The following is a 14,983-nucleotide window of genomic DNA, read 5'->3' as shown; positions in this document are numbered from 1 at the left end:
ATAAGTTTCTCATGCAGTTTGCCAAACTATATTGAATATGTAAAAATTATTTCAAGACTTTTTCTAGATTGGAGTGTGAGTAACTTAATTAAGAAATGCAGTTGTTTGGTGTAAGAGTTACTTTTTTTTTTAATGTAAGTGCCATGCTAGGTTAATATAATTTAGAATATAACATCGCATCAATAAATAACACTTCCACAAATAGACTTAATAAGCAGTTGATAGGCGCTTGACAATTTGATTTCTTTGTCAAAAACGCTTTGTATGACGCAAGTTCGAACCAAAATAGTTTTTTGCATGCAGCAAATATATATTAAATTATATTCTAAATGCTAATTTTGTTTGTGGCTGAATTGCACAATTTAGTGGAGCTCTTGCAAACTTTCAGGATGTTTTGAAAGCTTGAAAATTAACTTCTTTAGGACTTTTTTCTTAGATGAAAACTAAAAAGTTTATTTTTATCAAAGATTAAGGCAAATGGTAGGTTTGGATATTCTCACATAGTTTTAAAAATCATTAATTAAAAGATAGCTTCACGAAAAACACTAGTAAGGTTCACAGTTAATTAAATTAAACCACTTAGCTAAAAGAAATTTTTATAAGAAAAATACAACACATGAACAATTTTTCTCTAAAACCCATACTATTATTTGATTATATATTTTTTTTATTCCATAAATCAATTACCTGTACTCAATTTTTCTCGTTGTTATAATTTGGATACAGAAGTATGGCTAAAAGGCTTTAGTTTATTTGGTAATGAATTACACATATGGTAATAAATCTGTATTGAGAGTTATTTATATTCTAGTTTTACTTATTAGAATACAAACAGTCCAGTTTAAATTTTCACTGAATTGAAATTGCTCTAAGCAACAGATGATCTTTTATAAACTCAAATATTTACCGGAAAAAGAGCGCATTTCCAAGAAGCAGTTCCTTGAAAACAAAAACATCAAGTTGGAATTGTTTTAGTTGGAACTGTTGGGAAATGACTAATGGTTGTTGAAAAAAACATACAGAGAAAAATAGAAAGCGCGTACAAAGTTCAACAAAGAAAGCTTGAATGATACGTGGCAAACCTTCATATAGCTGACTTTTGTACAACAAAAAAAAATTTCATTGTATCACGTTAGAATTCTTTTAAGTGCCAAACATTCAAACAGCTTTTAGTTTCTCCACACTCTATGTGTAGAAATTTAAAATTTGATGTTAAACTTTGAGTGTTGTTTGTTTCAAGATTTTCTCGGCTTTGCTACATTCCATCAGGTCTGCAAAGGTTGTAAGTTTTGCAAATGAATTGTATAAGAAAAAAATAACCGAGACAGTTCTAACTTTCTGTGGCACAGTCAACATATTTAACGAGTTTTTATGAACATTGTTACGATCAGAATTTCTTACAAACTTTCCGTCGCTGAATCGTAACTAACCGCAAAAACTCGTCCGACAGGATTTTTGTACAAAATTAAACATTTGACACACCTAAAAAATTTCTAGTTTTGTTTTAGTAACTATTATCCACCATATGCAGAATATTAAGTGCTGTAGTAATTAAAAGCTTATGTAGCTATCAGTTTCAATTCAAACAGGAATATTTTTAAATTCACCATTGTAGAATATATTTATTTCAGGTTCGCGTGCAGGATATTGTGCGACAGAAACCCGCCGCACCACTGTAGAATATACGCCGCCGGTTTCGACAGCAGAATGAACATTTCTCTCGGGGTGAGTTTTGTTTTTATTACTTAATTATCGAGAATTCATGAGCTGAAATAATTGCAAACAAATTAAAAAAAAAATTGCGTTTGTTCATATTTAACATATTTAGCTGCTATAAAAATCTAGTAGCATAAAAGCACAAAACAAAAACGGTATTGTTCAATACAAAAACTATAAACACATTCGAGTTATATTTAGTGTTTGAAAGTTTAGTTGTTTTCAGTGAAAAAGATAAAATTTTACTGCCAACTGCAGTTTTGTCCGCACGTTTCACACTCGAGTGTAAAATTACGCTTTGTTCTGCTTTGCTAGCATCGAGTGCTTTGAACCACAATTGTGGATTTATATGTGTTAGTTTGTACAGTGTTATAATCAATCATTTGGAGTTTTAATTCTTGAAAAATAAAATTTTCAATACCAACTTGAGTTTTGCCCGCTTTCAATACATTTTGTTTTTACTTGTGAAGTATTTATTTATTGCAAATTAGCACATTGTACTTTTCCACACATTTCTTGTTTTGACTAGCGAGCAAAATGTCATTAGTTAAATCCTTTAATTTTAACTCAGTCGTGCGTCTAATTTGACATTGTGTTGAGTACAGAACTTAATTTGTTATAAACTGGTGATTAGAATATTTAAGTCAAAAAAAAATGTTTGTGCAACTTATCAAGTATAGTCAAGTATTAAATTTTCTCTCAAGTAGTTTTTTCTTTTACTGATTCTAAATACATTTTAAAGTTCACATTTTAAAACTTGTTACAAAGCGACCTTTGCTGACAACAACACGAACAAAAAGCACGACACCTTTCATGAAAAATTACAAATAATACACTTTGCGGTCGCATGCCAGTGGTGGAAAGTTTGGTTTCGTGCTTTTAACGATAAATCATCATCGATTACATAATTTCCACTTACATAATTTTCATGTTCAAACTATTTTCGTTGCAACGTTTTAGATGGTCTCGTTAGGTGGTATAAAGTTGGCGTTTAAACAAAAAATAAGATAATACTAAACTTGATGTCACTATTTTTTCTTAGTTTTGTGAGGTTTGAATTTTGATGAAACATAATATCTGTACACAAACTCTTCTACTCACATCAGTTTTCTCTTTAAACTGTTTCGTATCCACCTACAAAAGTTTAAACTTTAACCGATCTAGTTGAACTGGGGTAAAGTTCGCTTTTTAACAAAAAAAAAACATTTATCTATTTATTTTTTGAATAAAAATACTGTTCAAATACAAACTAAACTTTTTCCGAGAAACAGCTTTAAAAAATCTAATAACCTTAATTTTTGTTTTGGTTACTTGTATACAAATTTTTGTAACTACATCAGTGTTCTCTTTAACCTATTTTCTTTCAACACTTTATCCGACTTACATTAGTTGGTATTTTAGTATAAAGGTTTTGCTGTTTAAACTTTGCTTTTTAGTTCGCTTTTTAATTTAAAGGATAAAATTTATGTGTTTTCAACACATCAGCCCATATATTCACTTTTTTCCGAGAAAAAATTTTGAGAAAATACGTTATGAACGCTAAGATTATGTTTGCTATTTGTTCAGTTTTTAGTTTCTAGGAAATCTAAAAAATTCATTATATTAAAACTAAACAAACACTTCAAACGGTGTTCAAAGAACCTATTGAAGATTAATAATACTTCCTTTCAATACATTCTACATGTCAATACCAAAAACCCAACTAAATAAACAACCTTTGAAAGTGTAATCGGTTAATTTTGTTTGTTCGTTGAAAAGCAAAAATTTGTTTTAGTTTTTGTTTGGTTTTTAAAGAACTAGCTATTTGAAACATAGTTCTGCTTCCTAATAATATAACGAAAATTGTAAGTATACTTATATAAACTATCTAAGTTGTTAAAAAGAATAAATGGTAATTAAAAGTTTTAAAACTATTTAATTAACATGCACAAATCATCAAGATGTTTGAAATAAAAGTTATACAAGCTTTAGTTCTTTAGTATAAACGTTTTCACAGAAATGCTCCTTGTTTTTTATCATAACAATCGTGTGTAAAACCAACACATTTTGATTGATAAATGCGAAAATTTATAAACTTCTTTATAATTCTTTTGTTTTTTATTAAGACAAAAGGTTTTTGTTCCACTGAATTTTTTATAAGCTCACGTGGTAATAGTCTCGTCTAATATTTGTTTTATTATATCAAATTTAGTATTTTAAGAAATATGAACAATTAAACTTATTTTATAATTATCATAATTCTTATAAATTTTGTTTTACTATAACACAATTAGTATTTCAAGAAGTATGAACAATTAAACTTGTTCTATATTTTCATAATTCTTATATATTTTGTTTTATTATAAGACATTTAGTATTTCAAGAAATATAAAAAATTAAACTTATTCTATAGTTTTCACAATTCTTATAAATTTTGTTTTATTATAAGACATTTAGTATTTCAAGAAGTATGAACAATTAAACTTATTCGATAAATTTTACTTTTTTTATGAAATTTGTTTTATTTTAACAAATTTAGTATTTCAAGAAGTATAAATAATTAAACTTATTCTATATTTTTTACATTTCTAATAATTTTGTTTTATTATAACACATTTAGTATTTCAAGAAGTATGAACAATAAATCATATTCTATAATTTTTACATTTCTTATAAAAAAGGTGTGAATTGTAACTTGATGTACAAAAAGCCGTGTAAAGTTCACAACTTATTTTCAGTGAAAAACAAAATTTAACAATAAATTTGCGTATATTTCAACAGATCGTTTAGTTTTTAAATAAGTATAAATAATTAAACCATATTTCGAAATTTTAGGTTTATTGAAAAATATTTTATTACAAGACATTTAGTATTTCAAGAAGTATAAATAATTAAGCCTAATTTAAAATTTTTGCTCCTCTTATAAAAAAATTGTAAATTGATTTACGAAAATCTGTATAAAGTTTACAAGTTATTTATAGTGAAAAACAATATTTTACATACAACAAATTTGCGTATAATTCACATATTTTGTATGTAAACAGTTTTGCTGTAATCTAATATTTATATGGAGTAGGTTTATGTAATACAAGTCTTTGTAACACAAGATTTTTATAACACAAGTTTATTTAATTAAGTTCGTTGAATTTTTAATAGGTGTTTTTGTCTGATCATCAAAATTTGCATATAATTTCTTTGTTTGTTTTTTTTTACGATCAATATTAAATGAACTTGTGTTAGCTTTAATAATATCATATGCCTCTTTTTTTTGTGTTTGAAAAATGCTTTTTTGAATTTTCTGTTTGACTGTTTATGCAAGCAAACTTTTGAAAGCATAAAACATGAAAAAAAATAGTGTAATGTTTTAATTTCTAAAATAAAGTTGGTTACTCAAAATTTTTTGGTTGAATAACTTATTTTTACATAAATAACAGTTATCTAAACCTTTAGATAAAATTTAAAACATTTTCTGGGTAGTTTGTCTTAAATTATACTGAAATAGTTTGGTATTCTTCTTCAGCCTACTGAAGTTCTTAATAGTTTAATTTGAAAAAAAAAATAGTAAAAACACTTTATATGGATCTTTAATAGTTTACTAAGTAGTTTTAAAAAGTATTTTTAGCTGAAAACCTTTTATTGTAATGAAAAAAAATGAGCATTTTAAAAAGGGTTTTTATTTTTATTACAGCTCTTAAATAAAGTTAGACTTGCAAAAAAAAAATTGTATGTGTTTAAATACAAACATTATATCAATTAAAAGTACACTTAAATTAATTAAATAAATTAAAAATATTAACTTTCATAAAAGTTTCAAAGTTAAAAGAAGTTAAAAGCCCCCAGAGCAAAAAAAATCATATCTGAAAAAATAGAAAATAAAAAATAATAAATATACACATTTGTTAATAAATATAAGTTTTTTAGTTCAAAAGAAAATATATATTTATTTTTAATTTTCAGGAGAAAGCCCCCAAATGGAGCGAGGATTTCAAGCCGGACGGGCTGACGACGAACGGGGTGCTCATACGTAACCATGACGACGACTGCTGGAAGGAGGTGAGCGTTGGGGGGAGGATTTTCGATTTGAGGGATTCCCGCTCGTCGCAATCGCCCGGAAAGAGGGTTTGTTGTTTATTTTATTTTATATTATTTTCTGTTCAGTTCATATTTATGTTATTTTGTAACTTTTATTAAAAGTTAAATATTGATTCATGTTTACGTTTTGTTGTTTATCCAGGTTATTTTAAAAGTTTTTGTCTGAAACTTCTTGATTAGTTTGGAAAAATCAAAAAATAAATTAATTTTTTTTCTTTTTTTTGAAGAACTGCTCGTTTATACTTGAACAGTTAGCGTTTTACTTTTTCCTTTATAAGTTGTGAATAAGATTATGGTTCTTTTTGATAATTGAACAACTAGAGTTTGTAACTTTGGAGAGGCAAATATGTACAGATTGTTTTTTTTCAAACATTTATTATATAATCAAGTTTTCGCTTTAAGATCTTTTCAGTACAAATGAATATAAAAATCGATTAAGTCATGTAGAAGACAGCCTTAGAAAACGTTTAATTTTCGCTAAAATTTTAAACTAAAACGAAACAACTTATTAGACAAGAACGGTTTTATGCCATAAAAGTCATACACATAAAAATTAAAAACTACAAGTTTTTTAGTTATTGCTTCAAACATATATTTTGTTGAGTGTTCAAGTTTTGACTAATAGTTAACACCTTCCAAATCTTTATACAATTTTGGTTTGTATTAAAAATTTAACCAATAGTAAATATCTACCAATACTGTTTCTATTTTTTTAACTTAAAAAAAAGAACAACACTTTAGATTTTCAGTTGTTGTTCCAATTGGATCCAGTTCCAAGTTTTAGCCAAAAGTAAATGTCTTATACATGAATTCTTTTTTTTCAGATTTATTTTCAGTCACGAGATCTTTGAGCGAAAACTTTTTTACAATATAAATTTTGAGAAAATATAGGATTATTATATTTTAAGTAAACTTCATGTTGAATTGTTTTCTAGTTCTGCAAGACAGTTTTAAAGAAAATGAAAGTTTTACAAAAACAAGTGCTGTGCCTTTTCGTAGCTTTAAAAGCCATTTTGCTATATATTTCACAAGTTTTAAATAAACAAACTGCTTAACATATAAGTTTTATTTTACTTTAATTCCAGACGAGCGGTTAAACAGCAACAGCGTTAGCATCTAAAAATGAAATTGATTTCATTCTGACACTTGTTTGTAAATGTTTGTAACCGATAAAACTTTGTAAGCAGTTGCTACAATCCGGTTAAAATTGTTTGAAAACGAATTAATTTGAAAATAGATTAATGGCATTTTTTGTTTTGAAAACACTGTTGAGAAACTTTTGATTTAAAGTTTCTCATCAATGTTATGAAAGAATAAACAATAAATGTAAGGAGTAAAAATATGAGAACTGTTACGTCATTAACAATAACATATATTTATGTACATATATATATAGTAGAGATATAAAAAAAGAAGCTGAAAGCTGCTTCAACAATACAAATAAAAAATCTTGTAAAACAATAAAAAGTATTTCAATGCAAGCAAGTCATTGTAAATATTAGAATAAAATTAAATTACACCATTTTTTATTTAGTTTAAATACAAACAGTTTTACACATGAATACAAACACATATTTTAAAATATGGAGCACTCAATTATTATTTTTGTATATAGTAGTTTAAATTAAGCTCTAAATGAAAATAATGAAGAATACATGTTTAACTTGAACAATTAGGTATAATATTCTGATAATATAGTAACTGATGAAACACTAATTAATGTAACACATATTAGTTGTAATAAATCTAGTAAAATAAATATCATTTAGCTTAAATTTTCAGATAATATATTAACTGATGAAACACTAATTTATTTAATGAGTATTAGTTATAAAAATTTAATATAATTTTTTTAGCTGGAGTACTCTGATAATATATTAACTGATGGAACATTGATTGATTTGTGTGGAACAACTTTGCTTTGGAGGAGCGGTCAAAATATTAAGGATATGCCTGTAAGTGTTATCTATAAAAATAATTAAACTAATTTATTTCTTTATTGTTTCTGTACTCAGACTGTAATTACAAAAAAAAAACAAATTAAAAATAATTTACACAATTTTCAAAAAAGTTAAAAAAGCCCAGTCACAAGTAGTATAAAGTTTGCTATCATAACGTGTTTTCTACATATTAAAGTTCATGTTCAGAGAATTTTTTTACTGATGAATCAATAAAGTTCTCTTAAAGTCACTTATGTGTTTGTGTTGCGCAAACAGACAAAATTCGTTAAATCGATGCCTTAAAGTTTGTTTAAGCACAAATGACCCACATACAAAAAAGGAGCAACTTTAACCTAAATGTGGAACATATTGTTTTCTTTTGTTATATTTCAAGCGCTCATTTGCATACTGTGAACTGAAAAACAAGTTTGTGATGTTTGGCTCCCACATGCGGATATTTGTTGAGTGTGTATGCGTTGTTCGAAAAATTTTAAATTAATAAGTTTAAAAAAACATTCTTTTTTGTTTATTGGTCAAACTTGATTAGACGCAAGTTTTAAAGTGTTTGTTATAATTTTTTTCTGTTGAAATGTTTTGAATTGTTTTCAAAAGGCTAAGAGTACTCCGTGAGCATACTTTTTTTTGAACAACGAACAAAAAAGGCAACAAATAAAAAAGTAAAATACAGGTTACCATTAAAAAATGTTTAACTCAATCTGATTAGAAAATAGTATGTATTTTAACTCACTTTTTTTGCTCGTATAAAACTATTTCAAATATTCCAACAACTACCACAAGTAATTATAAATTAAGATTGTCAATTTTTAAATGGCAAAAAATGAAGCTGAAGTAGCTTTTTATCTTCAAAAATGACAAACGTGTAAATACTTAAGAACTCTAAATCGATTAAGAATCTAGTGGTTATTACCTAAAAAACAACAATAGAAAATTTATATAAATTAAATGTATACAAAAACAGTTTAATTGACATCAACAAATTAACTAAATGACAAATGAGTCTGAAAAATAAGATTAAATAAACAAAAACAAGCATCAACTTCTATTTTAGTGAAAGTTGATAACCTTATTATGAATCTAAAATAATTAATAAATATTAACAGAACTTGGTTGATATTGACAAATTAATAATGAACCTGAACAACACCGACCCCCAGTGTCCGGTCGGATTGTCAACTTTGGCGTTTCCGTTGTCAAGGCGACACCACAACAACCACTTGATGTCCCTAGAGCACAGTAAGTTTAAAAATGATAGAAAAAAAGTTAAACTGTTATTAAAACAACAACTTATAAAGATTTTTGGTTCACACATTTTTGTTAGCAAAATGTAAGCGACGTTTTCAATATTGTGCAAACAAGTAATACTTAAAAATATATAAAAAATAAGTAGAAAATTCGTATTTTTTTTAACCTTCCAATAGTTTTTTTTGTTTTGCACTTATACTTGTTACAATTTTTTTCTAGTTATTAAACAAAGTTTTTATCATTGTATATTCTGCAAACACTTGTTATTTTTAACATATTGAGTCATAAGGAAAAAAAAATCCAAGAAGTATTTATTGTTTGTTAACTTAACTGCTAGCTACTACAAAATGCTTGTTGATAACTAAAATAAATAATAATTTTTTCTTTCCGGCACTAACTAGGCTTAACTGTGATAAATAAAAAAGCTCGTTGACAAATTAAATAAACGTTAAATTTATTATTTTCAGGCGAGGAGAAACGTCAACCTTGGGTTTATTTGAAATGCGGCCATGTTCACGGTAGGATAGAGTGGGGAAGAATGAACAACAATTCCAACGAAAAAAATACCGATAAAAATATGTGCCCACTTTGCAGGAGTGTTAGTAATAAGTATTTGTTTTGAAAAATAAAATGAAAGTCTGATAAAAATAAAATTAGAATGAAAAAATACTGTTCAGATAGTAGAAGTGTAAGTATAAAGTATTAAAATGACAAAATATAAAATACTAATAAAAACATGTGTCAACTGTGTAGGAGTTAGTAATAAGACATTTAAAAACACTGTTTAAGTTAAATGTATATGTGTAATTTTAGTAACACAAAAGTAAACTTTTACCCGAAACAATTGTTGCTAAACATTTCCTCAGCCAACAGTTTTATTCAATTTGTTTAGAACGCTTCAACGGTTGTTCCGGGCAAAAATTCATTCTTGTGTAACTTAATTTATCGTTGGCACCTATACGTAAATTGGAGAGCCTCTCTTTTATCCACAAGAGTTTACAAAACAAGTACATACGTGTATGCTATTTCGAGTCTTAACAACGGAAGGTGGTATTCACGCGATAAATTTATGTTGTAAACTGTTTTACGCGGTTTTCGTGCTTCCAGTGTTGAAAACACAAACATTAGTTTTTGTTTCAATTGTTGTATTAACCTGCTATACCAGGGGTCGGCAAACTGCGGCCCGCCAAGGGTAAATCTGCGGCCCGCGAGCACGTTATTTTTTTGAATGGAATGCGGCCCGCGAAAGAAAATTTTGTGGCCCGCGAGCATGTAAAAGTGGCCCGCTGAGCAAAAATATAATTCAAGTAAAATTTTTTCGGTAATTCGATTTAATTTGTTTAGTTTGGTTTTAAGTCTCTGTATAACATTTTAAAAAAATTAGAAGAAGTTACTACTTTAATTTAAAAATGTGAAAAACACAGATTAGCATTCTAACAGGATATTTTTCTGAGTTTCATAATAACTTCTATTTTACAACAGCAAGTAATTATCTGAAAAAAGAGTACTTGAATTTAATAAAATAGTTATATTATACCTTTTTATCAAATAAACTAAATGCAAATGTTTTCCATTTTGTACAAAAGTAATGCACAGTAATTAACTAAAGTGTCATTTCTTTATAGTTTAGATATTCTTTCCAATATTTTTTATACCTAAGTTTCTTTTATATATTTTTTATTTGTAAATGTTAAAATAACATAGTAATAAAAAAAACAGGTTTATTTAAGTTTTGTTTTGACACATTTTAATTTTTTAGAAGTTTTCTTTGCGTTTGAACTAATTTATATGCATACCAACTTAAAAAAATGCTCATATTTTAAACCACTTTTTATAAAATACTTTAGTTAGTTTAAGTGTAGTTTATGCATAATTTTCTAAGTTTGTTTTTTCTACATGGAAAATCTAAATTTGTACAGACACAATTAAAACCATATATATGACATAAACTAATATAGTTTTTGTTAGGTATACATTTTCATTTTTCAAACATTGATTTTGTCAAACTAAGTTAACTTTTATGCTTTGCATATCAATACACACATTTGCTGTTTTTTGGAGCTACCTATTTAATATAAACTAGACTTAGGGATAGTTTATAAACATTGACACACACTCAGACTATCACTATTTGAAGACTTCAAATCTCAGGCCAACTAAGTCATTTTATAAGTTTTTGGCTAGAATTGTTTTTTGTATACAAAAATATCAGAAATGTTTTTGTTAATTTAGGCTGGCTTCTTTGCTTAAAAGAGTGGCAAATTAAACTTATGATGTAATTTTTGCTCAACCCAAATCGTTAGTTTCAGTTATAATATATGTTATAATATATCAAATTCAAGCTTTGAACTTGAAAATTTATGCTTAAAAATTTCGAAAAAAACTTGAATTTGAGAATTTTTGAAAAAGCCTGGAGTTTCAAACAACTTTTACATGTAAAGTAGTGAAATTTCGATTTGAAACAAAAAGTTTAGCAAATAAACATTTCTTTATTAAAAAATATACTAAAGTAGCTTAACAGTATTTTTTAATATTGATATACTTTATAAGACACTTTTTAAACTTTAATTAAACTTTATACTAAAAATAAAAGAAGGAATTGTACTTCCAAAAACTTTTGAAGCATTGCTTCTTTACTTGTAAAATTTCACCGATTGTTATGCTTCGTGTTTGAACTAAACCAAGAAATTATACTAAAGTGTCAAAGTTAAAAAACATCTCTAATAAAAATTCTCAGATGAGCAATAGTTTTTCTATCAGTGCTCTCATCTTAACATATTGATTAAAGTCATAATTTGATTTATGCGACTTTATAACCTTAATGCATTTCCTAAATTGGACTTTTTGTTGTCATTGAAGAAATAAACAAAAGTTTTCCATTACTGCCAACAAAAATTTTTTTTAAAAGTGTTCAATTATAAACGGTATCTCATTATTAATATAAGTTTTGCTACTTTATAACTTGCCTTAACAACTTTTTTTCTGATAATTCTGTAGTTACTGAAGATAATCATGTGCTTTGTTGGAACTGACTTTGGTGATTTGTTTTTTTATCGTTTCTCGCAATAACTCCTAACTAACGTTTTTTTTTGTTGCTCTTCCTATATTTTACAACTAATATTTTTAAATTCTTATTGCAGATTAAGAATTGCTGTAATGCTTAATAAAAAAGAGGTTTTTCTATTCGCTAATGACTCAATTAAGTTTTATACATTGTTAAAAATGTTTAAGAAAGTTAATTGTCCATTCCAGCTGAATATATTTTTTTGGTATGTAATTTGTTTACTGTTAATAAGTTTTGTTATTTCTTTATGTTGTGAACTTTGTTTTAACTGGGTTGCTACACAAACAGGCTATTTTAAAAGCTTAAAAACTCAGATGTGTTTGAAACTTTTATTTCAAACATTTTAAATAAATCTTAGAATTCCCAGAATAGTTGTTATGACTGTAGTGTAGTTTACTAATTGTAGTTTTGTCTTGTTTTTTTACACTTTGTGTTCTTTTTAATGATGATGATATTTTTACTAGGTACTTAAGCTTGATTTACAACGATTTACTAGCTTTTTAAACTTTTAATGAACTTAGGCTAGTTTGATACAAGTCAGACATTTTTGCTTTTTAAGTGACAACCATGTAAAAGACTAGTTAGTAATAAGATATTTTATTTAAGTATTCGAGAACAAATTATGTTAAAGAATTTGTTCTAGCTTTCTATAATACAAATAGGTATTAATTTTATTAAATTAACTAATTACTAAATTTTTTAATGAATGTAAACCATTTAACACGCAAAAACGTTTTTTTGAAGTTAATATTCTTAGAAATATGAAAAAAGGGGTTGATAATATAACAAATATATAAAAGTAACTAATAAATTGTCTTTCAAGTTTGGTTTTTATAGAGAGTTAAATTGTGTGTAAAATTACAAAAGTATTAAATTTAACTTAGTAGGTGCTTATGAAAGTACATAGTTTATTAACACTTAATTATATTAGTCAATGTAAATTTTATTATAATTTTATTTAATTTAATTTAAATAGTCATTCTATGTATAGCTAAAAGTTATTTAAAATGATAAGGTGAATAAATGTAAGGCTTTTCTCTAGTGTGACTAAAACTAAAACCAAGAGATTATTCAAATGTCACTAAAACTAAAACTGCGGCCCGCGAAGACTTTGAAAACTTAAAATTTGGCCCGCGACCACCAACTGCCTGCCGACCCCTGTGCTATACTTTACTATTACCCCTTAATAACATCTCTGTATCGGGATAATGGTAGCAACAGTCTACTTGAAACAACTGTTCTGTTTATTGCTACATTTTTCAATAAATCATTGAAGCCCTTCAGGTTCAGCGAAAGTTGACTCAGTTAATTTCAACTTGATACAAATTTTTGTTGTTAACAGGTGGGAAAATACGTTCCTTTGTGGATGGGAGAGGAAGCCGGATTCTTCAAAGACTGCCAGCCGCCCACACACTGTTTCAATCCTTGTGGACATGTATGTAGTGAGGCCACTGCCAAGTTAGTTTGAAAATAATAAATAAATTAATAAAACTGTTTCAACCCTTGTGGACATGTATGTAGTGAGGCCACCGCTAAGTTAGTATATGTTTGAAAATAACTTTGATAAATAACATTGTTTGATCTGTAGCCACTGCTAAGTTGTAAACCGTTTGTATTAAATAGAAAATAAAGAATTAGAAAAAAAAGGAAAAAAAAAAGCTGCCAAGCTACTGATAAATAAATACTATCTTATGTTTATGAGGTAGCAAAAGTTAAGTTAATATAATCATAGTCAAATGTAAACAAACATAAATTAAAATAAATTGGTTACCAACATATTTGCTGCACGCAGTATTAAGTACTATTCGAATTTATTTTATTATAATTTAATTTCAAATATCATTTTTTTGATACTCAACATGCTTACCGCCCGCATTTGTTTCAATTAATTATTAATAATTATTTATTAATTATTTATTTTAATCTTGTTTATTTATTTTAATCTTGTTTATTTATTTTAATCTTGTTTATTTATTTTTTCTTAGGTACTGGTCATCAACATGCTTATTGCGCGCAGTACTAATTATTTATAGTTATTATATTTATTTTATTATTTATTTTTTTTTTCCAGGTACTGGTCATCCACCTACCTCCCGCACGGCACGCAGGCGTACAACTGCATGTGTCCCTTCTGCGCCACCAAGCTCGACAGCAAGCTCCCCTACATCAAACTCATATGGCAGATACTCAAGGACTGATTCGGGGAAATTCCCTGTTGTGAGAAGTACATCAGCAAGTCAATAGAGGTAGAGGAGAGGCGTCTCGGTGTTCGGATATCGTTTTTTTTATTAAATTTGTTTTATCTTTAAACAGAGTTGATTTGTCATCAAACTTTTATGGTACCTTTAATGTATCTACCTAAATGAAAATTTTCAATGATATATTTGCTAATTTTTATTTTTTACACCAGAAATCATGCTAAAGACTTTAAGGAGACTTCTACAGTATACGTGTTAAATCACAAGAAAGCTTAATACAATTTATAATAATATTCAAATTGTTATGTTTTAATTTTTATTTCTATTCGAAAGAAGCATTTTTATTTGCTCGAGTTGTTTTTTCATGCTTTGTTTTTACTTTGTTGATATTTTTTGCCTATTGTTTTTCAATTTACCTCTTTCAGTTCTAACAAGACCCAAATATATCTAACTATGTCATATACACATTTCTCGGAGTTGAAGTTCTATTGCGAACTTTGAATATATCATAGTGTTTTTGAACAGAGTGTATAAAAAACAAAAGTTTTGTTTTTGTTTTTTTTATTCTAATAGTTAATATAGTTCTAATTAAAGTGATAGTTTTTTAATGTTGTGAAGGAAGTTAAACTCAGCAATTTTTTTGAATTTATTACTTCTGGAAAGTGCATGTAAATTATTTGTTTTTAGCAAATCAATTTTGTTGTACAATATTACAACAATAAGAAAACTAA

General features: G+C 26.8%; 1 protein-coding gene across 1 annotated transcript in view; it reads left to right on the top strand.

Annotated features, from left to right (window-relative positions):
• LOC145837746 (E3 ubiquitin-protein ligase pellino homolog 1-like) overlaps positions 1 to 14,782 on the top strand; it is a 35,080-nt gene extending 20,298 nt beyond the window's left edge. Inside the window, exons 5-11 of the mRNA XM_082945183.1 lie at positions 1,632 to 1,725; positions 5,653 to 5,814; positions 7,644 to 7,742; positions 8,849 to 8,981; positions 9,458 to 9,588; positions 13,397 to 13,512; positions 14,126 to 14,782. Coding sequence (XP_082801309.1) covers positions 1,632 to 1,725; positions 5,653 to 5,814; positions 7,644 to 7,742; positions 8,849 to 8,981; positions 9,458 to 9,588; positions 13,397 to 13,512; positions 14,126 to 14,252 — 862 coding nt within the window. The 3' untranslated portion in view covers positions 14,253 to 14,782. The remainder of the gene's footprint in view (positions 1 to 1,631; positions 1,726 to 5,652; positions 5,815 to 7,643; positions 7,743 to 8,848; positions 8,982 to 9,457; positions 9,589 to 13,396; positions 13,513 to 14,125) is intronic.
• Positions 14,783 to 14,983: the final 201 nt, after the last annotated feature.

The sequence above is a fragment of the Thalia democratica genome, chromosome 6, assembly GCF_965202585.1.
Source record: "Thalia democratica chromosome 6, ktThaDemo2.hap1.1, whole genome shotgun sequence".
NCBI lineage: Eukaryota > Metazoa > Chordata > Thaliacea > Salpida > Salpidae > Thalia > Thalia democratica.
Note: the sequence above shows the minus strand (reverse complement) of the source record. Positions and strands in the feature narration are given on the sequence as shown.